Source organism: Dipodascopsis tothii (genome assembly GCF_038497935.1).
Source record: "Dipodascopsis tothii strain CBS 759.85 unplaced genomic scaffold V1510scaffold_20, whole genome shotgun sequence".
NCBI lineage: Eukaryota > Fungi > Ascomycota > Lipomycetes > Lipomycetales > Lipomycetaceae > Neoaidaea > Neoaidaea tothii.
The window spans coordinates 118747-144235 of NW_027118004.1; the positions used below are offsets into that span (position 1 = coordinate 118747).

The window sequence follows — 25489 nt, forward strand, 5'->3', positions numbered from 1 at the left end:
CTACGCTGCGGCCGCCCGGAACCGCCGGCACTGCCGTCTGCGCCACAGTGCGGCGGTGCCTGGTCCCTGCCCCGCCTGGAAGGCGTGCTGCGGCACGCCTTCCGTAGGGTTCCGGGGCTCACACGACCGAGGGTAACGGCACCTCGGAGTTATGTGGAATCCCGATTCCGCGACGCAACGCGGGGCGCCACCGGCGCGCAGGCAGCTGCGGCGGACGCCGTTTGGGCCGCGGGCCACATACCGGCTTGGGCGCCGGGGTGCTGCGTGCGTCTGCGGGCAGCGGTGAACAGCGGCGCTGGTGTAACGTGAGGCTGACTCAGCGTGGCTGGTGCGACGTGACTGCTGGGACGGGGAGCCAGCTGGCGGTGCGGCGGGCCGGCCACGGTGCGGGCGCCAGCCACGCGGAGCGCGGCGGCGCCGGGGCGCCGAGCCGCACGGGCGCCGAGCCGCACGCGCCGCACGCGCCGCACGAGCCGCACGAGCTGCACACGCCGCACGCCACACAAGCCGCACGCCGTGCGGCGCACCTCTACCAGCAGAATGCATTGCTACCTAGTTGGCCTTCGACTTGCCCGCCGGCGCGTCCGGCTTCACCGGCGGGTCCGCCTTCGCGTGCTCGCGCGTGCGTCCCGTCGCCTCGTTGTGCTCCTCCATCAGCGCCCGGAAGCGGCCCATCGCCGGGAAGCCCTCGAGGAACGCCGTGACGGTCCACAGCGCGCGCTTCTTCGTCGGCACGCGGTACATGCCCGTCCAGAAGTACACGATCCAGGCCTCGACCGCGTGGTAGACGGCCACAATGTAGAACACGGTCTTCAGCCCCACCACCACAACGTCGTGGCCGCCCGCCTTGAACTGGCGCAGCCAGTTCGTCGGCGAATCGAGGTACGACGGCTCCCAGTACACAAAGTAGATGCCCACCAGCATGACGGCCACAATGCTCAGCGACGCGCCCCGCGGCGCCACGTACTTGTCCACCGGCTTGGCGGTCGCGTAGCCCAGCCCCTCCGAGGCCTGCAGCGCCATGCCCACCAGCACCTCCCGCGCCTCCGCAAACGACTTCATCGGCGGCTGGAAGTCGATTGACGCCTCGCAGTCATCGATGCCCTTGTTGTGGATGTTCTGGTACCCGATCGTGACCTTCTCGAGCGTGATGTCGATCATGCGCACGCCGCGCGACGGAATGATGCCCTTGTAGAACTCCAGGTAGTCGCCCAGGGACAGCGCGTGGTCCTTGTTCATGTGCGCGATGATCCGCTGCTTGATCGCATCTTCGGTGGGGGCTTCCTTGGCGCTCATCCTGCCGTCAGCGCGCCCGCGGCGGCACTCACCTGTCTGGTGGCCGGCGGACTGCGGCGGCGGCGGATTTATCAGATCTTATCTGCCCTAACCCTGGTCCCACCCGCCCGGTCTCGGCCCGCTAGGACAGGTCGAAGCCGGCCCCGGACTTGACGCTGTACATGAGCTTGTCGCGCAGGCGCGCGCGCGTCGTGTACCGCGGCAGCTTGAGCAGGTTGACGCACGTCGACGTCGTCGGCAGGCGCTCCTCGTCGGGGCCCGCGTTGCGGATCGTGAAGTACGGCGACAGCGCGTTGAAGCCCTGCAGCGGCGCCTTGTCCACGGACGTGACGAACTTGAGCACCGCGCGCGCGTCCGTGTCCGAGAGCTCGGCCATGAGGTCCCAGAAGTAGCCGATGGTGGGGTCGGCGTCGTCGAAGCCGCCGTAGACGGTGTGGCGGCGCCAGTCCGAGATGTCGATCGGGCCGGGCTCGCCCGAGATCAGCACCTGGATCTCGGCCGGCAGGAACATGGACAGCCAGCCGCGGGCGACGAGGTCGGTCAGGCCGCGCAGGAACGCGGTGGCCTGCCGGTGGACCTGCCGGTTGAGCTTGTAGTGCGCGACGTCGTGGATGTAGCGCAGCCGGTTGGCCCGGGTGACGGCGACGGACGCGCCGCCCCGGCCGAGCTCGACCGTGCGGCCGTGGACGTCGGTGGTCGTGAAGGCCAGGCCGAGGTCGTCGAAGTCGCCGGGGTAGTTCTTGAGCTTGACCAGGCCGCGGTAGAGCTCGGGGTCCATGCTCCAGAGGTCGTCGAAGCCGCAGGGCCGGAGCGCGAGCAGGCCGTCGCCGGGGTGCTCGGCGTAGTCGTCCGGCAGCTGCAGCATGCTGAGGAAGAACGGCGCGAACTGCACGTCGACGAGGATGCTCTGGTACAGGGCCTTGCCGATGATCCGGCCGAGGAACTCAAAGTACTGGAGCTGCTCGGCCGACGTCGCGGCCGGCGACGGGTAGAGCATGTGCTCGTCGTTCTCGACGAAGAGGCCGCGGGCGGGGTCGAACGCCTCGTGGCAGACGCCGGTGATGAACTCCTTGGAGATGCCGCCGCCGTCGATGCCGGCCTCGGTGCCAAAGTCGGTCAGGAACGTGATCCCCACGAGCGACTTGAGCCGGCGGCCCATGCCGTTCATGTGCGTGAACGCGTCCTCGAGCATGTGCGACCGCCGGATCTCGACGTGGATCCGCCGCCAGCGCTGCTCGTACTCGGTCGTGAGGTTGTTGGCCTGCCGGTCGAGCTCGAGGAACTTGTCGAAGATGGGCACGCGCACCGAGTCGAACGGCAGCATAAACGGCACCATGCGCAGGAGCTCGACGCGCGGCGACACCGCGGCGCGCACGCGGTACGCCTGCCGGATCTCGCGCAGCCGCTCGTCGTCGTCGTCGTCGTCGCCGTCGCGCTCGCGCTCCCACCGGCTCTCCTCCTCGGCGGCGACGTCCGCCAGGTACCCGTTCATATTCACGCGGTCGGTCGCGAGCAGGAACCCGGGCGGCAGGAACGGCCGCCGCGCGTTGCGCGTGCTCAGCTGCCGCAGCACCTTGACCGCGTCCGCCTTGAGCGGCACGTCGAGGCCGGCCATGATCAGGTCGAACACGAGCGTCTTGAGAAGCCCGGCCAGCGCGAGCACGTCCTTCTGCGGCAGGCCGTACTGCGCGTCGTCGAAGAACTCGTCGTCGTCGGCCATGAGCAGCCAGTGCCACGCGATCTGCAGGAACAGGCCGACGACGTCGTCCTGCGCGGCCTGGGCGGCCACGCCCTGGCCGGCCGCCAGCTGCCGGAACAGCGGCGACTCGGCGACAGCCTGCCAGAAGAGCGGGAGCACCTTCTCGGGCAGCAGGTAGAGCGCCATGCGCACCTCGTTGCGCGCGCCGGCCGGCGTCACGGCGTCGGCCACGCGCACGAGCGCGGCAAAGTACCGGCAGACGGCGGGCCAGGCCGCGGCCGGCAGCGCCAGCGCGCGGTCGATGGCGTCGCGCGAGCGCAGGCCGGCGAGCGCCTGGCTGACGCTCGAGTCGCCGTCGACCGCCTGGAGCGCGTCCGCCGAGACCTGGCCGAGCAGGACCGACGCGGCCGCGATGAACAGCGTCTGCGCGGCGGCGGCCGGCGCGGCCGGCTCGGCGGCGGCCCACGCGGCGACGTTGGCCAGCACCCACAGCGCGGGCTCGTCGGCGACCGCGACGCCGCCGCGGATCGTGTCCAGGACCGTCTCGAGCCCGTACCGCGCCCGCAGCGGCGCCGCCGCCGCGCCCGCCAGCGCCTCCGCCAGCCGCGGCGTCGCCAGCAGCCGGCACACGAGCACGGCGGCCGGCGCGGCGAGCGCGACCGCGTTGGCCACGACCTGCGCCCGCTCGTCCGGCCGGTCCCGCAGGCTGCGGCCGTACACCGCCAGCACGTCGCCGGCGTCGAGCAGGCCCTGCAGCGCCGCCAGAATGCGCAGCGCCGGCGCCCGCGCGCCCGCCACGCCCGCGCCCGCCACGCACGCCAGCGCCCGCCCCGCCAGCCCGCGGCCCACGGCCGCGTCCGCCGGCCCCAGCGCGCCGGCCACCGTCTCCAGCGCCGCCAGCGCGCCGTAGTCGTCCGCCTCCGCGCAGAAGTACACAAACATGCGCGCCTCCGCCACCCCCAGCGGCCGCCCCGTCGCCGCGGCCGCCTCAAACCACGCGCGCACCTCCGCGCGCGCCTGGCGCACAGCCAGCCGCGCCCGGAAGAACGCCTGGATCTTGCCGGCCGCCGCCGTGCGCCGCCGCGTCTGCTCGCGCGCCGCCCGCGCCGACGCCGCGTTCTTCAGCAGCGACTCGCGGCTCTTGTCGGTCTTGCGGCCGGACAGATTGATGCTCCGGCCTTGCCGGTAGTTTCCCGTGAAGTTGACGTTCATCTTTCGTCGTGTGCGCGGCCGCGCGGCCCGCAAATGCGCTCCTTCGTCGGCACCGGCTGCTCCGGCAGCCGTGGGATGTATTCCGGGCGCGCTCTGGCTGCGCCGGGTGCCTGGCCGTGTGCGATCGCTGGCTGCGTGGACGCAGATCCGTGCCTGGGTCCGCTCGAGGGCTGTAGTTCGGTCAGCACTGCTGCGCGCGCGCGCGCCGCGCGCCGCCGGGTCGGCCCCGGCCGGCCGGCCACCCACCTGGCTTGCGGTCGTCTGCTCCGACGGTTCTGACCCACGGTGGCGGTGTTTGGTGCGGTGTCGGTGCGGCGTGAGGTCTGGGTGCGGGCGGCACGCTGGAATCATGGAGGGTCGCAACGGCGGCGCACTTATGCCGGCGGCCAACTCGCGCCGAAAATTTTGCACCACCGGCCAACCGGCAATCCCCAGGCATCCACAGGCATTGGCCGGCGAGCAGCGAGCACACGACACGCAGAGTCACTGCGGGCCAGCAAGACAGACAATGCAGGCGTTCAGAGCGGGCGCGCGCGCCGGGCGGGCGGCGATGGCGCGGCGATCGTGGGTGGCGCCGACGGCGCTGGCCGCGCCGGCCGCGCGCAGCTTTCGCAGCGGGCTGACGGCGCGCAAGGACAAGGCGGTGCCGCCGGAGGAGGCCGAGGGCACGCCCGTGGCCGAGGTGTTTGCGCGGGACCAGGCCGCGCAGGAGCAGATGCCGCGGTCGATCAAGGAGGAGGTGCTGGCGCAGGAGCTGGCGGAGGCCACGGCGGAGGCGCAGTCCAGCGTGCTGCGGGCGCACGAGCCGGGCGAGCCGGCGGCAGAGGTGCAGCGGACGGTGGCGGCGGCGGCGGACGCGGCGGCGGCGGCGGTGCTGGCCGGGGCCGGCGAGGAGGACGCCGCGCGGGTGGCCGCGTTCCAGGCGCTGACGCACTCGCTGCCGTACGACAAGCAGCTCGACCTGCTCGGGGTGGACCTGCAGACGACGGACATGCTCGGGCTCGCCAAGGCGCTGTTCGAGCTGCGGCGGTCCGGGCAGACGCTGTACGACGCCGAGAGCAACACGCTCGCGCGGATCGCGGTGCCGGTGGAGGACCGGCCCGGGCTCCGGTTCCAGGACATCGAGGGCGCGCTGGCGGACGACGAGCTGGCGGAGCTGCAGAAGCTGCAGGCGCGCAAGCTGGCCGAGTTCGCCGTGCCCGTGCGCGAGGACGTGCTGGTGTCGCACCTGACGAACCTGATCATGAGCGACGGCAAGAAGGCGCGCGCGCAGAAGGTGGTGGCGCGCGCGTTCTACATCGTGCGGCTGCGCACGGGCCTGGAGCCGCTGGACGTGCTGCGCGAGACGGTCGGCAAGCTGGCGCCGCTGTTCAAGATCGTGACGTACCGGTCCGGCGCCAAGTCGTTCCAGGTCCCGAAGGGCCTGAACGAGCGGCAGCGCAACCGGCGCGCGCTCACGTGGATCATCGAGGGCACGGACAAGCGCGAGTCGCCGGACTTTGGCGTGCGCCTGGGCGACGAGATCGTGGCCGTCTGGCGCGGCTCGTCGTCCGCCTACGACAAGCGCGACATGATCCACCGCACGGCCATGGCCAACCGGGCGTACATCGGCCGGATGTAGCCCCCTGTACATACGCAGCTCGCTGCAACAATCCATTCATAATACATCGCGCCGGCCAGCGGCCCGACGCCTACACGCGGTCGTCGGCGAGCTTCTCGTTGTGGTGGTGCGAGCCCATCTTGACGACGTCGCCCTCGAGCCCGTCCGCGTCGCCGTCGTAGCGCTCGAACGGCGCGTCGACCGCGAGCTCGACCGAATGCTTCTCGGGGCCGAGGAACGTGACCACGAAGAGGAACACAAACACGCAGCCCATGAAGATCGCCATGACCTCGGCGTAGTCGTACCGGCTCGACCCGTCCGCCGCCGCCGGCAGCGGGAACCGCTCGCCGATCGTGGTCTCGATCGTCGACGACGCCGACGACGCCAGGTTGCCGAGCTGGTACGCGATGCCCACGATGAACGCGCGGAACGCCGGCGGCGACAGCTCCGACAGGTAGATCGGCACAATGCCCCACGCGCCCTGCACGGCAAACTGCAGGAAGAACACGGCGGCCATGATGCCGTTGTTGCGCACGTACGCCCACGGGTAGATGAGCGCGCCGCCGAGCACGCAGCAGAACATGATGCTCGACCGCCGGCCAAAGTACTCGGACAGGTGGCCGAAGAAGATGCCGCCGGCGATGGCGCCCAGGTTGGCCACCACCATCGTCACCGTGGTCTTGTCGGTCGAGAAGTTGAGCTGGCTCTTGAGCATGGTCGGGTACAGGTCCTGCGAGCCGTGCGACATGAAGTTGAAGCCGGCCATGATCACGACGAGGTAGACCATGATGTGCCAGTACTCGTGCCACGCCTTCTTGGCCTGCTGCTTGAACTCGTCGGCCTTGGACGTGCGCTCGAGGTGCCGCTGCGCCATGTACGCGTCCGTCTCGGGCAGGACCATGCGGAACGCGATGATGAGCACGGGCGGGCCGGCGCCGAACCAGAACAGCGTGCGCCAGCCGTGCGCGGTCGTCGTCACCAGCGCGCGGTCGAAGACGACCGCGAGCAGGTACCCGAACGCGTAGCCCTCCTGGAGCATGCCCGAGATGATGCCGCGGGCCTCGATCGGGCAGTCCTCGAGCGCGGTCGCGGCGCAGTTGCCGTAGATGCCGCCCATGGCGACGCCGAACAGCGCGCGCACGCCGAGGAACTGCTGGTACGTGTTGACGAAGCCGGTGGCGAGCTCGAGCACGGCAAAGAGCACGCAGTTGACGATGAACGGCCACTTGCGGCCGTACTTGTCCGAGGCGAGACCGAAGACGAGCGCGCCGACGGACCGCAGCATGAGCACGAGCGTGATGCCCCACGTGATGTCTTTCACGGACACGTCCAGCGCCTCCGCGATCTCGGTCGCCGTCATGGATACAGTGAAGAAGTCAAAGGCGTCCCAGGTCCAGCCGCAGAAGGCGACGAGGAAGAACATCCATTGCCGGAACGTGAGCATGCGCAGGAGGGGGATGGGGTTTTCGATCTTGCCGCCCGGGGGCTTGAGCGACGACCACCGGGTCGAGAGGTGGTCGCGCAGACGCTGGGAAAGAGTGGCTGTCATCTGGAGGTCAGCGGGCTGCGGGGCGCCGCACGGCGTGCGGCGGGGCGTGCGGCTGGGTGGCGGTGCTGTGCGGCTCGTGCGGCTCGTGCGGCTCGCGCCCGCCATCGCCGCCGCCCGCATGCGCCTCCGCCGCCACACCGCGCAGTGGAGCGTACTCACCTCGTAGTAGAGAGTACTAACTGGAGTCCGAACTTGCTGTGGTCAGCTCTGTGGAAACCGCGCCCTTTATAAGCGTCGGCGCGGGCGTGTACGGCTACCGGCGGTGGTCCTCCGGGGCGTTCGCCGATCGCCAGCCCGCGCACCGCGCCGCCCAGCTCATACGGGCCGTGGTCCGTTCCCGGCACTTACCTGTCTTGGTCAATTAGCCAGGATACACCGATGGAGCGAGCACGACGGTCTGTCCGGGAAGAGTAAGGCGCCAGACATATACTCTGCCCGCGGTCAGCCGAAGAAAGAAGCCCACTTTCTTTGACGTGGCTACGTCCGCCTACGGGCACGCCTAACCGAACCGAGCTCCCGGTCAGCTGCCGCTGAGGTCACGCCCCGACTGTGCCGTCGGCGCGTGGCCGGCCTGCCGCCGGCGGTCCGGCGGCGCCAGCTGGCCCTCAGCTCGGCGGCGGCCGACGGCTGGCTGGCCGAGCGGTGGCGAGGCAGCGCGGCCGGCCAACGGCCGCGCGGTCTGCCCCGGGCCGGCCGCCGACAGCCGTCGGCGCCGACGTCTACACGCGTATCAGGGGCGCCAAGCCGGCCAAGCCGGTCATTCCTCGCTCGCCGGCGGTGGGCCGCGCGAACAAAATTTTTCAGCTACGCGATGGGCATTGTCTTTGTTGGTGTGGCAAGGTTTTCCGCGCTAGTTCACTATGACGTTGCGGGGTAGCGCGGACCCAAACTCCTGGGTCGCACAAAGACCCAGCCGGAAACGCTGCGGGGACCCAGCGCCACCGGGTCCACGGCCTCCGGCGGGGCTGTTTGGGCAATGGGGCACGCAGCGGCGGTCACGATGTGCAGCGGCACGTCGTCACCTGCTGGGGTGCCGGCGGCCCCCCGTGTGCCGGGGGCTAGTGAGTCAGCACCTGCAGGGTGACCGAATCAAGTAAGCTAACGCGGCGCAAAGCTTGGTGGATTGGCGCATCACGCATGGCGCCGCCTTCCATCCCCGGCTAGCGCGGCCGCTGTGCGAGAGCAAATCGACGACGCGCGATTGCTAAGGACCGGCCGGCCGCGACGCGGCTGCAGCCGGCCGCACGCAGGCTACGGCGCGGGCTGCGACGCAGCAGCGCGGCCACGGCGCGGCGCAGGGCGTGTGCGGGCGCCGGCGGCCGCCGTTGGCTATCTGCGCTTGCCACACGGCCTAGCCGACGCGCCATCAGCTAGCGGCGGCTGTCGGCGGGAAAGTCACGTGGACGTCACGTGGAATCCGGCCGCGCGCCGGCCGCGCGCCGGCGCCGCCGATGCCGGCGAGCGCGCCCTCCGCCGCGGCCGCGCAGGCCGTCGCCGCCGTCAACAGGGCCTCTGCCAGCGGCCGGCAGCCGCGAGAACGCCGCGGGTGTCAGTGCGCCCGGGGCGTACCTGCGGCGCCAGGCACAGCGCTACCCCGCGATATGGGCTCCGGGTCCTTCCGAGCATGCAGCTACCCCGGATTTGCACGCCGCAGCCGACATCTCCCGAGCGCCTTCACCACCCGCGCTTAGCGCCCGGCCGCGTTCACCCGCGCCCCGGCCGCTGCCGCCACCCCCGCCATTCGGCCGGACGATCTGCGCGGTGCGGGGCCCGGTCGTACGACCTGCGCGCGGCCGCGCGCGGGCCGCGCGCGGCGCCCCTGCGCCCGCCTGGCCGCGTGCGGTCCGGGATCACTGCCCCGCCGGAGCAACTGCACCCCTCCATCCGCATTGCGCTCTCGGCCCGGTGTCGAGTGCCGCGCCCCGCACGGCGTATGCCGAGTCCACGGAAGCCTGGCTTCGGCGTCCAGGGCCGAGCTGCGTGTTCCGGAGGACGGCGCGCGTTCCGATAGCAATTGATCCGGCCCCGCTGCTGTCTATTCTTGGCCGCCAGCTACACGGCAGGCGCACGGCCGGCGCACACGGCGCGCGCCAGCGCGCACCAACGCGCACGGCCCCCGTTCGCTTCGTAGCTCTCTCGCGAGCCGGGTTCTACGATATGCAGCTGCCTCCGGTTCGTTTTCGCGACGCGCCACTAGTGCATGCGAGCACCGCGTCGGGTCGAGCGACCACTTTCCGGCCGACCGTGCTATCGGACGCAGCGGGCGCATATAGCTGGCTGTGCGGCCGGCGACGTCCTGCCTTGACGTGCAGGGCGGGGTGGAGGGCGCGGGCGGCGGGCGAGAGCACGGCCGGCGCGCCGCATGGCGTGCGGCTCGCGCGCCGCACGCCGTGCGGCTGATCTGTCTTCCGCCACACGTCTACAGAGGCTGTCCGCCGGCCGTGCACGCACAATGGCATGACGAGTCTGCGGCCTGCTGGACCCGCAGACGCCGGCCGCCAGCTGCACTCCAGACGCCGGCCGCCAGCTGCCGCCTCGAGCGCCAGCCTCAGGCTGCCACCCTCACGCGCCCGCGGGCAGCACTCCAAACGCACAAGCAGCCATTCAAACGCGCGAGCTACCCCAACAGAGTCGCCGGAGGCCTGCCGCTCGAGTGACCCGCCGCGTGTGCTCGTGCCGCCCGCGTGGCTCGTTGTGCTTCCAGGTACAGGCACAACCGTCGTGTCGCGCGGCTATTCACGCTCCGGTCGCGGCCTTTCACACACGGCCGTCGTCTCGCCCGAGGGCCATCGCGCGGTCGCAGTCGTCCGCCGATTGCCGACGCCGTCCGACGCAGCCGCGTGTGTCGGCGGCCTCGCCTGTCGCTAGTTTGACGTTGTGCACTAGTTTCGGGCTACAGCCCTAGCATGCCCACGCCCACCAGTGACTGCTATGTTCGGCCGGCCACCGGACATGAACCAATTAGTCAAGCGAGACTACGTGGACCCTTGAGCGGCCGCTAGAAGCTCCTGCGGGCCTGGAGCCACCGCGCCGACGCGTGGCAGCATCGCTCGGCGACGGCCAGCTCATCGGCCCACAGATACCGCTGCGCCTTGCTGCCCCACCGCGTAGACCCACATGGCCTTGCGCCGGGCAGGCGCCGGCTGCGGCGCGGCCGACAAAAACGCCGTGCGGCGCGGCCATGGGATTGGCTGGCGCCAGCCGCACGCGGGTTACAGGTTACGGCGCAGCCGGTCGCACGAGTCACTCGGACTGAGTCCGGACGCATGACCCAAGCCACCTGCGCCACGCGCCACAGGTCACAGCACAACCCTCCGCCGGCGTCTGACCGCGGGTGCGACCCGTCTGCCAAAGCCTGGCGACTGCGGTCGCATGGCTGCGCCGGCGGCACGGCGGCCGCGGCCCGCCGCGTCGCTGGTGGCGTAGACCGGCCCGGATCGCCGTCGCGCTCCCGGCCGTGGCTGCCCGCCGACGCGTCTCGTAGACCGGCTGCGATCGCGGCATCCAGCGCACCCGCCAGCGGCCGCCGCAAGGCGTCCGCCGCCCGGCGCCCGCCCGCCGACCCGCCTGCCGCGCGCCCGCGGCCAGCTCGGCACCCGCCGGCCCGCCTGCCGCCCCCCTCGGCGGTCGGAGATCGCGGCATCCAGCTTTTTCGGGTCAACGCCGCGTAATTTTTCACACACATCCTCTTTCCTCGTCTACGCACCGTCGTCGTCCACGCTCCGCGCACGCAGACGATCGATCGGCAGTCAGGCGGGATGGCCGCGTCCACGATGGATGATGTCTTCTCGAACATGCCGGACTTTGAGTCGGCAGTGTTCACCGCGGACTCGATCAAGCTGGCGGACGGGGTCACGCTCAGACCAAACGGTAGGCTGCGCCTACGCGCACACCCGCTGACCGCAGACCACATCTATCTGGTGTCGGAGCCGCCCGGCGAGCCGTACTACATCGGGCGGATCATGGAGTTTGTGCACTCGGCGGCGCCGCCGTCGCTGGAGCACACGCAGGTCCGCGTCAATTGGTTCTACCGGCCCAAGGACATCCCCACGCGCGCGACGGACTCGCGGATGCTGTTCGCGACGACGCACTCGGACGTGTCGCCGCTGCCGTGCATCCGCGGCAAGTGCTACGTGGCGCACAAGTTCCATGTGAGCGACATGGTGGAGTACCGCAAGCAGCCGGATCGCTTCTGGTTCGAGAAGATGTACGACCGGTACATCTGCCGGTTCTACGACCTCGTGCCGACGGAGAACATCAAGAGCCTGCCGGTGCACTTTGCGGACGAGCTGCACCGGCGCGTCAAGTTCGGGGTGGTGGAGGTCGGCCGCGGGCGCGATCTGTGCTCGGCCGCCCGCAACTGCTTCCGGTGCTCGCAGTGGTGCTCGCCGGACGACTCGGTGACGTGCGCCATGTGCGAGTCGCACTACCACATGCTGTGCGTGCGGCCGCCGCTGCTGCGGAAGCCGACGCGGGGGTTTGCGTGGTCGTGCGCGCTGTGCTCGCGCGAGAAGGAGCGGCGCCTGGCGGCGAGCAAGGGCCGCATGCTGGGCTCGCAGAGCCCGTCGTCGGAGGGGTCGCGGTCGCCGGCGAGCAAGGAGGCCAGCGGGAGCGCGTCGCCGGCGCCGGACGAGGGCCGGCGGGACCGGCGGCGGTCCCGGCTGGACCGCGAGACCAAGGCCGAGAGCGACTCGGAGGCGGCGCCGGGCGACGTTGGCGTGAAGAGCGAGGGCGACAAGGCGGACGGGGCGGGGGAGAAGGCGGCGGACGGGGCCTCGGCGGCCAAGCAGCCCGCGGAGGCTGGGGCCGCGTCCACGGAGCCCAAGGTCGAGCCCGCCGAGGCCGTCGAGCCCGCCGAGGCCAACGGCAAGGCGTCGGCGTCGGCGTCGGCCGAGGCCGACGACGACGACGACGACGACGACGACGAGCACCGGCCGCCGCCGCCCGAGTTCCGCATCTCGGACTCGAAGCTGTCGCAGGAGCAGAAAAAGGAGCTCTCGCTGTGGCCGTACTGGTACCTCGGCATCCACTGCAAGCTCGACGAGATCCTCGACAACAACGACCACATCTTCCCCCGTGCCGCCTCGCGCATCGGCAACCGCTACCAGACGCTCGTGCCCGACTGGGCCGGCCAGCCGGTGCAGTACATCGACAAGGTCGCCCAGCGGCGGCACTTTGGCAAGAAGTCGCGGCGGTCGGCGCTGGCCGCGGAGCTCGCCGAGACGCCCGAGCCGAGCGCGACGCAGGCCGGGCCGCTCGAGCTGTCGCCGTCGAAGCCGTGGATCCAGGAGCGGCCGCCGGGATACCTCGAGCGCGGGATCGACGGCGAGACGCTGACGCTGAGCTGGAAAATGCCGACGGACGAGGCCAAGGCGGCCGCGATCGACCCGTTCCTGGCGTCGGTCGCGCCGCTCGCTCGCAAGCTCAACATGCACCCGTCGTCGTCGAACTTCATCGACGCCGCGCTGGCCAGGCTGATGGCGCGCGACTTTGAGGCCGAGCCGGCGCGGGCGGACGTGGCCAAGCTCACGCGCAAGGACCTCAAGGAGCCCACGCTGACGGCCGGCGAGGTCGCCCTGTTCGAGCAGGGCGTGCGCCAGCACGGCTCGGAGCTGCACCCGGTCACCAAGCTCGTCAAGACCAAGCCGGCGGCCGACATCGTGCGGTTCTACTACCTGTGGAAGAAGACCAAGGCCGGCCACGAGATCTGGGACAACTACTCGGGCCGCAAGTCCAAGAGCCAGAGCCGGTCGCACGCGTCGGTGGAGACGGGCGCGCACCTGGTGGACGCCGTGGCGGACTCGCACGACGACTCGGCGTACTCGCCGTCGAAGTCGGCCGCGCTCAAGCAGCGGTACCGGTGCCGGTTCTGCCAGACCGAGAAGTCGGTCGCCTGGCGCCGGGCGCCGGGGTTCCCGGTGGTCAAGGGCAACCCGGCGACGGCGCTGTGCATGCGCTGCGCGTCGCTCTGGCGGCGGTACGCGGTGATCTGGGAGGAGCCGGTGGAGGTGCTCAAGAAGTCGGGCCAGCGCGGGTCGGGCGGGCAGAAGCGGCGCGTCGAGGAGGAGCTGCTCAAGGAGCTCGACCACGGCAACCCGTTCGAGCCGGGCGGCCGCGACGACCGCGCGGTCAGCTCCGAGATCGACGAGGACGGGCCGCGGAAGCGGCGCAAGGCCGGCCCGAAGGCGGCGCCGGCGCCGGCGCCGGCGCCGGTGCTGTCCGAGGCCGCGGCCGCCCGCGCGGCCGCGCTCGCCGCCGTGCAGCCGTGCGCCGTCTGCCGGCAGCCGGACCCGAAGGACGCGCTGCTGATGTGCGCGTCCTGCCAGATGTGCGTCCACCGGCGGTGCTACGGCGTCGCCGGCGACTTTGCCGGCGTCTACGCGCACGAGGGCCCGTCCAAGTGGCTGTGCGAGCCCTGCCTGAACGACCGGGACCCCCGCAACTCGATCACGTACCGGTGCGTGCTGTGCCCGCACGACGGCTCGCACAGCACGGCCAACGGCCCCCGGCAGGCGCTCAAGTGCACGGCCGGCAACAACTGGGTGCACGTCATGTGCGCCGTGTGGACGCCGGAGCTCAAGTTCACGGACGCGCTCAAGATGCAGGCGGTGGAGGGCATCATGCACATCCCCAAGAGCCGGTTCTCGGCGCGGTGCAAGCTCTGCGGCGTGGCGGGCAACGGCGCGTGCGTCGGCTGCGCCGTGTGCCACGACATGGTCCACATCGGGTGCGCGCTGGACGCCGGGTACCGGTTCGGGTTCGAGATCACGCCCGTCAAGAGCTCGCGGCGGGACGCGGTCGTGGTGGCGTCCATCGGCGACGAGACGGGCGTGCTGGCCGCGCTCATGTGGTGCCCGGAACACGACCTGGGCAAGACACGGATCTACTCGGTCAACAAGGTCGTGGACCGCCACGGCGGCGGCCACACGGCGATGCAGCTGTACAACGAGACGTACAAGCAGGCCGACCTGTCGCTGACGGGGACCGTGCGCAAGGCCCAGCAGATCACGTCCAAGAGCGTGCACGCGGGGCGGCCGAGCGAGCCGGAGCGGGCGCCGCGGCGGACGTGTTTCGGCTGCGGCGTGACCGTGTCGCCGTTCTGGTGGACCGTGCCGCTGCCGCAGGGGACCGCGGACGTGTGCCGGCGGTGCTACTGGGCGGCGGGCGGGCCAGGCGGCCAGCAGGCGCTGGCGGCGCGATACGCGGTCGAGCAGGCCGCGCGCGAGCAGGCCGCGCGGGCGCCGCCGCGGCCGGAGCCGGTGCTGCCGCCGCCGCTGCAGTCGCCGGGGCCGCTGCCGGTGCACCTGCCGCCAGGCACGCCGCCGGCGGTGCACCCGCTGCACATGCACGCGCGGCCGATGCAGCTGCCGCTGCCGCTGCCGCTGGCGAGCCCGAGCCCGCACCGCACGCTGCCGCCGCCGGTGGCGCCGACGACGCCGCCGACGCCGGTGACGCAGCCGGGGCCGCCGGGCGCGCCGGCGTCGTTCTCGCCGGTGTCGACGGGGCGGCCGGTGGTGCCGGACGTGCAGGCGCTGGCGCGGCGGCCGCCGTAGTGTATGATATGTACAGTAGGAAGAGTTCGGAGAGCCCGCGCCGCACGGGCTGCGGCTGAGCGCGCCGCGCGCCGTGCGGCTGAGCCTGGCGGCTGAGCGCGCCGCACAGTGTGCGGCTGAGCCCGGCGGCTGAGCGCGCCGCACAGTGTGCGGCGCAGGCGCTGCGCCCGCCGCGCGGCCTGCGCCGCGCGGCCTGCGCCTCGCGTGGCGGTGCGCCGCGTCGATTCCCACTTCCCACTCCGGCCAGCCGGAGCCGCCGGAACAGCCGCTCGCGCGGCTGGCGCGCGCAATTGGCGCCGCGGCGGGCGCGGGCGGTCCGGCCGCGGCTGCCGTCGCCGGCCGGGCCCTGTAGATGCCGTTCTGGGCCCTTGGCGCAGGTCGGCTATGGCCGTCGCGTAGGCGCAGAACCCACGTCGCCAAACCACCCACGTCCCCTGGCGTCCGCTTTCCACGCAACGCAGCACGCACACGGGCCGCAACAAGGTACGAGAGCCGGATGAGCCGGCGCGGCGCACGGGCGCCAGCCGCCGGCGCCGCGCGCCGCCGCCGCCGCCAAACTAACGGCCAGGTCGACGATACAGCCATCCCGCAGACCAGACTCACACTGAGCTCACCCGGACTGGCAGCACGGCCAGCAGCGCAATTGGCAGCATGTCAGTGTCGCAATACGTGCTCGACCTGGCGTACTCGCTGACGTCGTGCGTGATGTGCTTCCCGTCGCCGCAGGTGCGGATCAACGGCCGCACGTACAAGATGCTGCGGGTCCTGGGCGAGGGCGGATTCTCGTACGTGTACCTGGTGCAGGCCGCGGGCTCGGGCGAGCTTCTGGCGCTCAAGAAGATCCGGTGCCCGTTCGGCCCCGAGAGCCTGCAGCACGTGCTGCGCGAGGTGGACGCCTACAAGACGTTTGCGGGCTCGCGCTACGTTATCGGCATGGTGGACTTTGCCGTCGTGCAGGAGAGCGGGTCGCACGGCGGCGGCCAGAAGACGGTGTACGTGCTGCTGCCGTACTTCCGGTCGGGCAACCTGCAGGACGCCATCAACGCGCACCTGGTCAACCGCACGGCGTACGACGAGCGCGAGCTGCTCGAGCTGTTTGCGGGCATCGCGCGCGGCGTGCAGGCCATGCACCGGCACCGGCCGGGCGCCGGCGGCGGCGAGGAGCGCTCGCGGTCGCTGGCGCCGACGACCGAGGCGTCCGGGCTGATGGCGCCGAGCGCGTCGCGGTCGCCGACGCGCGACGCGGACGCCGGCGGCTCGCCGTACGCGGACGCGGCCGACAGCACGATGGTGCCGTACGCGCACCGCGACATAAAGCCGGCCAACATCATGCTGGCCGAGAACGGGCGGCCGATGCTGATGGACCTGGGCTCGTGCGTGCCGGCGCGGACGCGCGTGACGTCGCGGTCGCAGGCGCTGGAGATCCAGGACGTGGCCGCGGAGCACTGCACGATGCCGTACCGCGCGCCGGAGCTCTTTGACGTCAAGACCGACACAACGCTCGACGAGAAGGTCGACATCTGGTCCCTGGGCTGCACGTTCTTCGCGCTCATGTACAACGCGTCGCCGTTCGAGCTCGAGACGGCCGACATGGGCGCGTCGCTGTCGCTGGCGGTGACGTCGGGCCGGTACCGGTTCCCGGACTCGCCGCTGTACTCGGAGGCGACGAAGGACATTGTGCGCGGGTGCCTGGTGGTCGAGCCGACGGCGCGGGCCGACATCGAGGACGTGATCATGCGGGTCGAGACGGCGCAGCGGGCGCTGGGCGCGTAGACCGACTGTATTGACTAATACACAATTCTCTGCGGCGCGAGGGCGAGCGCGCGGGCGTGCGGCGCGAGCCGCACGACGTGCGGCTCATACAGGAGAGCCGCACGCCGCGCGGCGCATACACGCGAGCCGCACGTCCCGCGGCGCATACACGCGAGCCGCACGCCGCGCGGCTCACACGCGCGGCCGCGACCAGCCGCACGCCGCGCGGCGCGCGCCGCACGCCGTGCGGCTCACAGCGCCTTCTTCCGGTTCAGCGCCTTGTCCGCCTCCCACACGCCGCGGTCCACCACGGCCGCCACGGCCAGCACCGAGCCCACAATCGCGCACACGCCCGTCAGGAACGACCCAAACGACTTCGCGTGCTCCTCGTGGTTGATCACCTTCATCGGCGAGATATCGTACGAGAAGAACACGCCCGGGATGCCGCCCCGCGCATGCATCGTGTTCGGGTGGTCCTCGTCGCGGCCGCCCATGATGCTGCGCTCGTGGGACGTGACCGAGTACTGGTTCGTCTCGACCGGGTCCGCGTCCAGCGGCTCGAACCGGGTCGACACGACCTTGACAAAGTACATGTAGTTGAAGTTGCGCATCGCCGTCGTCTTCTTGGTGCCGTCCAGCGGGTTGTGGATCGACTGGTGGTACGGTCCGAACGACAGGTGGTGGATCTCGTGCGAGAACGTGTGGGTCGTCTTGGACTGCTGGTACACGTTCAGGTCGTGGACGTGCATCTGCGGCGACGTGTACGACCGGCCCGGCGCAAAGTGGAAGTTGCCGATGACCTTGTTGACCGAGAGGTGGCCGGCCACGTTGCAGCCCTCGTGCTCGACCTCCTTGAGCTTCTCGGGGTAGTGCTCGCGCTCGCACTGCTCGACGCCGGAGCCGTCGCCAAACGCCCAGCCCTTCTCCTGGTACGCCTGGCGGACGTCGTCGCACGTCTGGCAGCACCGGGTGGTCTCCTCCTCCTTGGCGACCGCGCCGTAGCACGGGCCGCAGTAGTCCGTGCCGAGCGCGGCGGCGGCCTCGCGCGCGGCCTCGTCCGGGCCGGCCAGCAGCAGCTTCTCCTGGGCGAGCGCCTTGCCGCTCGGGTCCAGCCGCGTCTTGATGATGCCGTGCGTGACCTCGCTCTGCTGCTCGCCCGAGACGTCCATCACGTCCAGCGTCAGCAGCGCGCACGGCACGGTCGGAAACGTCACGTTCAGGTTGATGTCCAGCCGCTCGCCGCGGGTCATGTCCACAATCAGCTCGGGCCGCGTCACAATCCGCCGGTAGTCTATCCACTCGGACGCCAGCAGGTACACGATCAGCGCCACGGCGGCCATGGTCACGACGCCGCCGGACGTCGTCCGCACCCGTGCGTCCTCCACCGTCTTGCTGAAGCCATCAAACGCCGTCAGCCGTTTGCGCGAGACAACCATGTCGCGTGTCGTTCGCCGAGTCTGCTGGTCAGCGATCCGCGCAATGGCCGGGGATGCGCACTCACCTTGCGGTCTGGTGCGTTCGGTGCGGTCGCGGTCGGCTGGAGGCCACGGCGCCAGAGCGGTCACGTGGGGCCACGTGCGCGGCGACGCGGCCGAGCCGCACGGCGCGCGGCGCGCCAGCCGCACGCTGTGCGGCGCATCTGAGCCGCGCGCCGTGCGGCGCCAGCCGCACGCCGTGCGGCGGTCGCTCTACTGTACGCATCTATTAGAACATCGCCGGCTCGTACGGGCACTCCATGCTCGCGTGGCCGTCCCGCTCGCACAGAGCGCACCACAGCTTGCGCGGCTCCGCCGGCTGCGCCACGTTCTCGTTCTGCGGCCGCGCGCGGAACGTCTCGCGGCAGTCCAGGATGTCGTGCCCGGCGCTCTCGCACATCTCGCACCACGGCTCCTTCTCGACGTTGAGCGTCTTGGGCACGAGCGCCGAGTCCTTGGGCGCCAGCGGCGCCGGCGCACGCCCGGCCAGCTCCGCCTGCAGCCGCTCGACCTCGCGCTCGAGCTCGTCCTCGCGGAAGACCTTGGCCTCGACCATCTTCTCGAGCGCGTCCACGTCGGCCTCGAGCTTGAGGCAGCGCTGCTGCAGCGCGGCCGCGTCGCTCGGCAGATCCATGTCGGTGACCGCCACGCCTCGCTGCTGGTCCGCCACCTCGGCCAGGATCCGGTCCTTCTCGGCGACCTCGGCCTCGAGAGCGTCGAGGCGCGCCTTGGTCTGCTGCTCGATCTCGCGCGACTCGTCGAGCGTGCGCTCGAGCTCGGTGATGTTCTGTTCCAGCAGGCCGATCTGCAGGACTGTGTCGTTCGCCGACCCGACCCGGCTCTCGAGGTCCGCGATCCGCTGCTCGTACATCCGCGTCGTCGCCTCGGACGCCTGCTCGAGCGCGCCGATCGTCTCGCGGAACTCGGTCCGCTTGGTCTCGAACTCGGCCTTGACGTCGGCCAGCTTGCGCTCGCGGTCCTGCACGAGCGTCCGCAGCTCGAGCTCGCGCTCTGTCGGCGGCGGCGACGGACCGCGGTCGCCCGGCCGCTCGTCGCCCGAGCCCTCGTTGGTCGACAGCTTCTGGAACTCGCTCACCGCGTGCTCGAGCTCGACCAGCAGCGTGCTCTGCTCACTGAGCTCGCTGTCGCGCGCCCTGAGCGCGGCCTGTGTGTCGGCAAGCTGCGCGCGCACGGCGGCGAGCTCGTCGGCGGCCGCGGCCGCGGCCGCAGCGGCCACCACCGCGCCCGCGTCGTCGTCCGCCTCCGGCTGCCGCGACAGCCGCGACGCCACGCCCGCCTGGAACATGGTCGACCGCCGCCGCTGCGACGGCGTCATCGACCGGCTCGGCGTAGTCGGCGCGGCCGCGCCCAGCAGCGAGCTGCGGGCGCCCGTCCGCGACGCCGGCCGCGGCTGCGTCATGCTCATGCTCGCCATGGACGTCCGTCGCCGCGGCGTCGTCAGCGGCGTGCTCGCGCCCGCCACCACCGTCTTCTGCGGCGTCGACAGCCCGGCCAGGCTCGGCGACTGCGGCCGCGCGTTCGCCAGCGCCGACGGCGGCCGCCGGGCCAGCGCCGACGGCGGCCGGCTCGCCGCCCGGTCTGGCAGCGTGATCTTCGACACCGGCACAAACAGGCCGGACATTGGCACCGACGGCGTGAAGTACTGCACGCCCTCCACGGCGCCCGAGTTCTTGCCTTTGCCGGCAAAATCGCTCGACAGGTCCACGCCGATGTACTCGCCGGGCTTGCCCTGGATCCCGCCGATGTACTTGACCTCGCCGAACATGCCGCCAGGCACGCCGACTGTGTCATTGAGCTGGATGCTGACCGTGGCCGGATCCGGCGGCAGCGGCGACCGCACGCCCAAGGCGGACGTGCGCCCACGCGTCTTGAGCGGGCTGTGGAAGCCGCTCCGCGAAGAGTTTCTCTGGAAGTCCACTGGTCGTCAGCGAGCTCGGGGCCACGCCGGCGACGGCGGTCAATGCGGCCGCCGCGACCGCGCCGCCGGCGATCGCGCGCGTACTTACTGTCTTCTTCGACGTCGTCGCGGAGACAGTGGCCCTGGCTTTTGTTTGGTAGTCCACGTGACCTGGACGTGAGCTCCGGGTAATACAAGCCGGTCCGCGCCGCTGCTGTTACCGCTCTGGCGGGCTATCGGACTCCGCTGCCGGCTGCTGCTGGTAGGCTGCGTGCTGGGCAGGACAGGTCTGGCGCAGGCGGGCGGCAGGCAGCGTGTGGCGGCGCGGCGGGCGGCAGGCAGCGTGTGGCGCAGTGCGGCGGCTGCGGCGCAGCGTGGCGCGTGGGTGCGGCGCGACCAGTCGCGCCGCTACGCGCCGCAGACTGTGGCGGCGCAGAGCGGGTGCGCCACCCCGCGTGCCACAGCGGACGGCGGTGAGCTGGCGCGTCGCCACGACCCCACCGCACCGCCACGTCGCTGCCCAGCCACCGAGCGGCTGGCGATGCCGCCAATGGCGCCAGTGTGGCCGCCAATGCTCGCCAATGCGGATCAAAATTGCCGACGCAGCAAGATGACGCACGGCCACATGTGGCCGTGCACGCCTGCGATGTGCTGGTGTGGCGATGCGGCCCGACGACTCCTTGCGGCTCCCTGTCTTGAGCGCTGTGACTGCTATCAGCGTAGGTTGGGGACAGAACAGATTGGCGAGATCGCGTGCGCGGGCCATCGTCTGGTCTACGGATGTGTTGCGAGATGCGGCCGGCGGTGCCTAGCTCGCGGCGAGCTGCCGGTGAGAGGGCGGTGGGGCGCGTAGTGGTGAGCCGCACGAGACGGTGGAGCCGCACGAGCCGCACGAGCCGCACGAGCTGATCGGGTGTCACGAGCGCACGAGCCGCACGAGCCGCACAGATCTCGCAAGCCGCACGAGCCGCATGAGCCGCACAGATCCCACAAGCCGCACAAGCAGCACAAGCCGCACAAGCCGCACACCACAGTCACATGCCAATTCGCGTTTCTATCTATCCAAAACTCCACGGCTTTCGTAGACCACCTCCATGACACGAATGTTACAATCCCAAAAGCTGACGCCCACCAGCTTGCAGTCGTGTGGATACGTATGCAGAATCTCCGTCATGTTCTGATCCCTCCAGTACGGGCAATTGCGTAGCTCCGACAGCACTGTCGAGCTGTCCGTCTCGCTGCACCACACTCGCAGCTCGTCAAACGCAGAGCTGCCCTTGTATAGCACTGGGTCCGACTCCGGCACCGGCTGAGCCGTCTGCCGCGCCGACAGCAGGTACCGCGAATTGGGCGCTCCGACATCGGCGTCGTGCTCAAACTCGAACCCGATTTCCATGGTCTGGCTGTAGCCCTGTCTGATCCACACAGCCACCACGTGGCTCGCCGCTGGACACACGACTTTCGCCGTCCGGTACGTGTCGGCCGGCTGCGATCGCATGTCGCCGACCTTGCGCACCTGGCCGGTCGCGTACTCGAACTCAAGCCCGACAATCTGCTGGCCCACGCACCGCGCCCTGATCTCGGCCAGCGCGCTCCGCGTGCCGTCCGCGGCCGTCCCCATGAAATATACAGTCGAGCTCGTGCCCAGGATCTCGGTCGGCATCGGCAACACGTGCTGGCCTGGCCGCAGCGCCGACCTTTCCGCAAAGTACAGGTAGTCCTCGCGGTCGTCGAAGTACCACGTCAAGCCCGTCGGCGTCTCCTGCAGCTCGTAAGCGTTGAAGTGAATGAACGGGATCCCGGCCGGCATCAGCAGCTTGTCGCAGTTGTCGTAGCGGATGTCGATCTCGCGCGACAAATTCGTCGAGATGTACATGGCCAGCATCGAGTTCGGCTTGCCCCAGACCAAGAACGCCGTGATGAACTCGTCCCGGGCTAGCTCAAACGCGTGGCCCGACGCGCCGTACCACCGGCCGGCCAGCGCCGGCGACGGGTGGTCGTAGTAGTGCAGTTTTATGCCCGTCAGGAACGTGTTCCTGCTGTCGTCGGCCACGCCCGACACCGAGAATTCTATCCGCCGCACGCCCACCAGCGACACGTACGTGTACCCGCACACCTTGGCCAGCCCGTCCGGCGCGTAGCACAGGTCGCACTCGATCCTGCTCAGCGGCAGGTAGTGGCACGCCGGGTCCAGCCTAGCCAGCACGCAAATATCCTCGGCGATTCGCGCGGTCCGCAGTGCCACCTGCAGGATGGTTTCGCCGTAGAACTGCCGTCAGCACGCCCCCAGCCGTTCCTACCTCTCGTGAAAACGGCAGGCCGACGATCGCGAACCCGGGCTCTGGCCGTGCCAGCGCCACGGCTCGGGCTCTGAGGTTTTGCGCCGCGCACATCTTGAAATTCCGTTTAAAGTTAGTCGAGATCTGGAGTTAGCCTCTTTGGGAAACTGTGCCTGACTAACCTCCAGTCCCACTAGACTGCCGTCGCTGCGGCTCTCCATCGCACACACACCCACGATGCGCTCGCCCAGAGAGCCGCAGATGCACATGTGTGTGAATATAGTAGATTTTGTTCCCCGCTCTAGCCGCGTGCCATCCGAATACCCAGTGAATATGCCAATAAGTGCCCCGTTGCTCGATGAAAAATGTACTTCCAGATAATCCAAAATGCCCAAAAGCTCGCCGCTGCTGCCGCCAAAGTCGAACTTGGTGGCCAGGCCGACAAAATGCCGTGGAATAAACGGCCGCGCTACCGTCTGCTTACTGTCGACGTGGTCGTAGATCGGCAGCTTCCACACCGGCTTCCACACCGCGCTAGGATGGCGCTCGAGCTCGATGTTGACGGCCGCGCTCGTCTCGCCGGCCGCGGTCTCGACCAGTGGCCACGAGGCCGGGTCCTCCAGCGTGGACTCGTCGGTAGTCGACTGCGCGTCGTCGTCCGAGTCGCTGTCGTCGTCGTCCGACCCGCTGGACTCGTTCTCGTCGACGGGCTCGAACAGCTCCGGGTTGTGCATTTCCGCCCGGATGGCCGTGTCGAGGAACCGTCGGCCAGAGTCGTCGTCGCCCATCGAGCCCAGCGCAAACGACAGCAGCTTGAACTTGTCCAGGCTCGAGTGCAGGTACACGGCCCTGTGGTCAAGCGGAACGTCCAGTCGCTGTTCGACCAGCCCAGGCGCGCCGAGCGTGGCCAGCACGGTCGAGTCGTCCAGCGCGATGTCCAGACCGGTGATGCCCTCGACAGCAAGTCGGATGTTGATCCACGCGATGCGCTGGCCGGCCGGGATGTACGCGACCTCGCACTTGTCGCGGCTGTAGAAGCCGATTCCGGACGAGAACTTCTCGCTGCCCTTCCTGCCGAAGAAAATGCCGGTCACAAACTGGCCGTGAATCAGCAGCGCACTCGTGACGACCACGCGCTGGATGTATGGCCGCGTCTTGGTCGGGAACCGGCAGATGCGGCCGAAAAAAACCCGGCTGGCCCCATCGATGGAAATGGTCTGGCCGTTGAACGTATAGACGGCCTTGACGCCGGTCACGGCCAGAAACGGGTGCGTGCTCTCGTCGTCGGTCGTGATGGCCTCCTGGATGTGTATGCTCTCGCCCTCGGCCATGTTTGTCCGTCGATACGGCCTGGACCGCCAGCCAGCAGGAACCTGGAAGTCCTGCTCGTTCCTGACCACCCGACTCATGCGCTCGAGCGAGTAGTCGGCGATGCGCTGCCGGTTGGCGATCGACCGCACGCCGGGCGCGAAGTCCGTCTGCAGCGACGCGCGCCTCAGAAACAGAAAAAGCCGCCGCCAGTCCCATGGCTCCGAGAAGACCGTGTAGATCACCGGCGGCTGGTTGCCGGACAGAAACTGCTCTTTCCAGAACGACGTCGGCAGAGAGCTGTCGGCGAGCCACAGCAGGGTGCTGGGGACCGCCGTGCGCAGGTTGAGGACGTCTTCGTACGACAGATAAGCCACGACGTCGAGCAGGCCCTCGCCCGGCAGCCGGCCGATGTGCGACGGCGGCTGCACAGGGCCGGTGACGACGCCTTCGGGTGGGTCTGGGCCGCCGCCGGCCGCCTTCTCCGTCAGATCGGCGCTCTCGGCCTCCTCGGCGTCCTCGGCGGTTGCATCTCCGCCGCCTTTGAACCGCTCCACCGCGCTCAGGTCGTTCGGGTCTGCAAAAAAGTACTCGTCTAGATCGAACGGAAACTTCCACAGCCGGTGCTCCTTGTAAATCTCCTTCTCGGACCGTTCGTGCACAAAAAACGAGTAGTTCACAAGTGGAGCACAATACAGCTGGTAGAACACCGAGCTCAGGACGACGGCCTCGTCCACGGGCTGATCTCGCTGGAACGTCAGTCGGTCAAGCAGCATGGTCCAGCATGCGTCGTGTACCCCCAGGCACCAGGGAATATCGGAGTTGCCGTAGATTTCCCACCGCGACAGGTGATCTTCCTCCGCGTTCTCGTACGGAGTCGCGCTGTCGAGCGACGCGAACAGGAAGCAGCCGCCAAACACCCTGCCGGCGCCGGTGATGCGCACGTGCTCCTCTGGAAGATACTCCGCGTAAATCCCACGGACGTGTGTGAACCAGGAATCCGGCTGATCGTCGTCGATTTCCTGGTGCCTCATGCTCAGCAGAATGACCCCGCAAATCGGGCAGAAACAGCGCCGCCCATACATGTCTGCGTCAGTACAAGGTCTATCGCATGCTAGTGGTCTGTCTCGAGCATAGGGTGGTCTGGAGTCGCGGGATCTGGGGAGCGCGAAGACGATGCGGGTGTAAAGGCCGGAATATGGTTTGTGGTCTGGCCAGCATATCGTGTGGAAATCCTAGGCACAACTCGCTAGGCCGCCTCGTCTTGGAGCTACTTGGTCCGCATTACCAGCACCGGTTAGTGCGCGATCTGTACTGCTGCCCGGTTGCCTGAAGGCGGTCGAAAGAGAACTAGTCCGCAATCGTAACGTGTCTAGCCTGTCGTAGCGGGCCTGACTAAGATTCATGCTAGAGTGGTGTCAGAGCTGACAGCAGATGGACCGCTGCGAGCGCGCATCTGCGCCTGGCTGACGACAAGAGTGCGGCCCGACGTGCTCGCGGGTGGCCGCGTGGCTCATGTGGCTACAATGATCTTTTGGCGATAGCTGCAAGGCGCCTCCTTACTGGGCGCTTGCAGCTGCGCCGATATCGAGCCCTTGGTGGCTGCTCCGTGCTGCTGCAACTGTGCTGGAGAACAGAGATCGGATGGCAGCCGGTGCGGTAGCGGCTGTGCAAGCACTTTCGGTCTTGTTGCATGAATCATGCTAGCTGGCTACTGGCTGCGCATGATTTGGCCGAGTGAACGTGCCCCGCTGTCCGCCGCGACCACTGCTGTGGTCGTGTTGCACAAGAGACACATTGCGGTCAGAGTTTTCTGGTTTCTGTAGTTAAGCGAGAGGCTGGCGTGCC

General features: G+C 69.7%; 9 protein-coding genes across 9 annotated transcripts; 3 read left to right on the plus strand and 6 right to left on the minus strand.

The window, feature by feature from the left end:
- Positions 1 to 471: 471 nt before the first annotated feature.
- On the minus strand, positions 472 to 1536 carry V1510DRAFT_179710 (uncharacterized protein). Its single transcript, XM_066930405.1, has one exon. The coding sequence runs from the start codon at positions 1294 to 1296 to the stop codon at positions 553 to 555; it is 744 nt and encodes a 247-aa protein (XP_066788273.1). The 5' UTR covers positions 1297 to 1536; the 3' UTR covers positions 472 to 552.
- V1510DRAFT_436889 (uncharacterized protein) lies at positions 1251 to 4207 on the minus strand (the record flags this gene model as incomplete). The annotated part of the gene is made up of 1 exon (XM_066935567.1): positions 1251 to 4207. The coding sequence occupies one exon, from the start codon at positions 4205 to 4207 to the stop codon at positions 1418 to 1420; it is 2790 nt and encodes a 929-aa protein (XP_066788274.1). The 3' UTR covers positions 1251 to 1417.
- A 505-nt stretch (positions 4208 to 4712) lies between these two features.
- On the plus strand, positions 4713 to 5907 carry V1510DRAFT_418788 (mitochondrial 37S ribosomal protein uS7m). Its single transcript, XM_066934177.1, has one exon. It carries the CDS (start codon positions 4758 to 4760, stop codon positions 5826 to 5828), a length of 1071 nt encoding a protein of 356 aa, XP_066788275.1. The 5' UTR covers positions 4713 to 4757; the 3' UTR covers positions 5829 to 5907.
- V1510DRAFT_418790 (major facilitator superfamily domain-containing protein) lies at positions 5831 to 7759 on the minus strand. Its single transcript, XM_066934178.1, has 3 exons — positions 7705 to 7759; positions 7516 to 7547; positions 5831 to 7356 (listed from the first exon to the last, which is right to left on the minus strand). Exon 3 carries the CDS (start codon positions 7354 to 7356, stop codon positions 5899 to 5901), a length of 1458 nt encoding a protein of 485 aa, XP_066788276.1. The 5' UTR covers positions 7516 to 7547; positions 7705 to 7759; the 3' UTR covers positions 5831 to 5898.
- Positions 7760 to 11150: 3391 nt separating this feature from the next.
- On the plus strand, positions 11151 to 14909 carry V1510DRAFT_366892 (uncharacterized protein; the record flags this gene model as incomplete). The annotated part of the gene is made up of 2 exons (XM_066931287.1): positions 11151 to 12074; positions 12327 to 14909. 2 exons carry the CDS (start codon positions 11151 to 11153, stop codon positions 14907 to 14909), a joined length of 3507 nt encoding a protein of 1168 aa, XP_066788277.1.
- A 366-nt stretch (positions 14910 to 15275) lies between these two features.
- On the plus strand, positions 15276 to 16717 carry V1510DRAFT_445598 (kinase-like domain-containing protein). Its single transcript, XM_066935708.1, has 2 exons — positions 15276 to 15392; positions 15478 to 16717. Exon 2 carries the CDS (start codon positions 15561 to 15563, stop codon positions 16680 to 16682), a length of 1122 nt encoding a protein of 373 aa, XP_066788278.1. The 5' UTR covers positions 15276 to 15392; positions 15478 to 15560; the 3' UTR covers positions 16683 to 16717.
- Positions 16718 to 16895: 178 nt separating this feature from the next.
- Positions 16896 to 18163, minus strand: V1510DRAFT_418799 (endoplasmic reticulum vesicle transporter-domain-containing protein). The gene has a single exon (XM_066934179.1). It carries the CDS (start codon positions 18095 to 18097, stop codon positions 16913 to 16915), a length of 1185 nt encoding a protein of 394 aa, XP_066788279.1. The 5' UTR covers positions 18098 to 18163; the 3' UTR covers positions 16896 to 16912.
- Positions 18164 to 18348: 185 nt separating this feature from the next.
- V1510DRAFT_396044 (uncharacterized protein) lies at positions 18349 to 20354 on the minus strand. The gene is made up of 2 exons (XM_066931876.1): positions 20164 to 20354; positions 18349 to 20074 (listed from the first exon to the last, which is right to left on the minus strand). Coding segments are annotated over exons 1-2 (1710 nt in total). The 5' UTR covers positions 20165 to 20354; the 3' UTR covers positions 18349 to 18365.
- Positions 20355 to 22094: 1740 nt separating this feature from the next.
- V1510DRAFT_179790 (uncharacterized protein) lies at positions 22095 to 24940 on the minus strand. The gene is made up of 2 exons (XM_066930406.1): positions 22516 to 24940; positions 22095 to 22477 (listed from the first exon to the last, which is right to left on the minus strand). The coding sequence occupies exons 1-2, from the start codon at positions 24724 to 24726 to the stop codon at positions 22250 to 22252; spliced, it is 2439 nt and encodes an 812-aa protein (XP_066788281.1). The 5' UTR covers positions 24727 to 24940; the 3' UTR covers positions 22095 to 22249.
- Positions 24941 to 25489: the final 549 nt, after the last annotated feature.

What these genes read in the sequence shown, in the direction of transcription:
- V1510DRAFT_418790 (XM_066934178.1), bottom strand. Translation starts at nt 7,356, where the DNA reads ATGACAGCCACTCTTTCCCAGCGTCTGCGCGACCACCTCTCGACCCGG.
- V1510DRAFT_179710 (XM_066930405.1), bottom strand. Translation starts at nt 1,296, where the DNA reads ATGAGCGCCAAGGAAGCCCCCACCGAAGATGCGATCAAGCAGCGGATC.
- V1510DRAFT_179790 (XM_066930406.1), bottom strand. Translation starts at nt 24,726, where the DNA reads ATGTATGGGCGGCGCTGTTTCTGCCCGATTTGCGGGGTCATTCTGCTG. An exon ending in GCAGTCTAGTGGGACTGGAG is followed by an intron (nt 22,478 to 22,515) that starts GTTAGTCAGGCA and finishes GGCTAACTCCAG; the next exon opens with ATCTCGACTAACTTTAAACG.
- V1510DRAFT_418788 (XM_066934177.1), top strand. Translation starts at nt 4,758, where the DNA reads ATGGCGCGGCGATCGTGGGTGGCGCCGACGGCGCTGGCCGCGCCGGCC.
- V1510DRAFT_445598 (XM_066935708.1), top strand. Translation starts at nt 15,561, where the DNA reads ATGTCAGTGTCGCAATACGTGCTCGACCTGGCGTACTCGCTGACGTCG.
- V1510DRAFT_418799 (XM_066934179.1), bottom strand. Translation starts at nt 18,097, where the DNA reads ATGGTTGTCTCGCGCAAACGGCTGACGGCGTTTGATGGCTTCAGCAAG.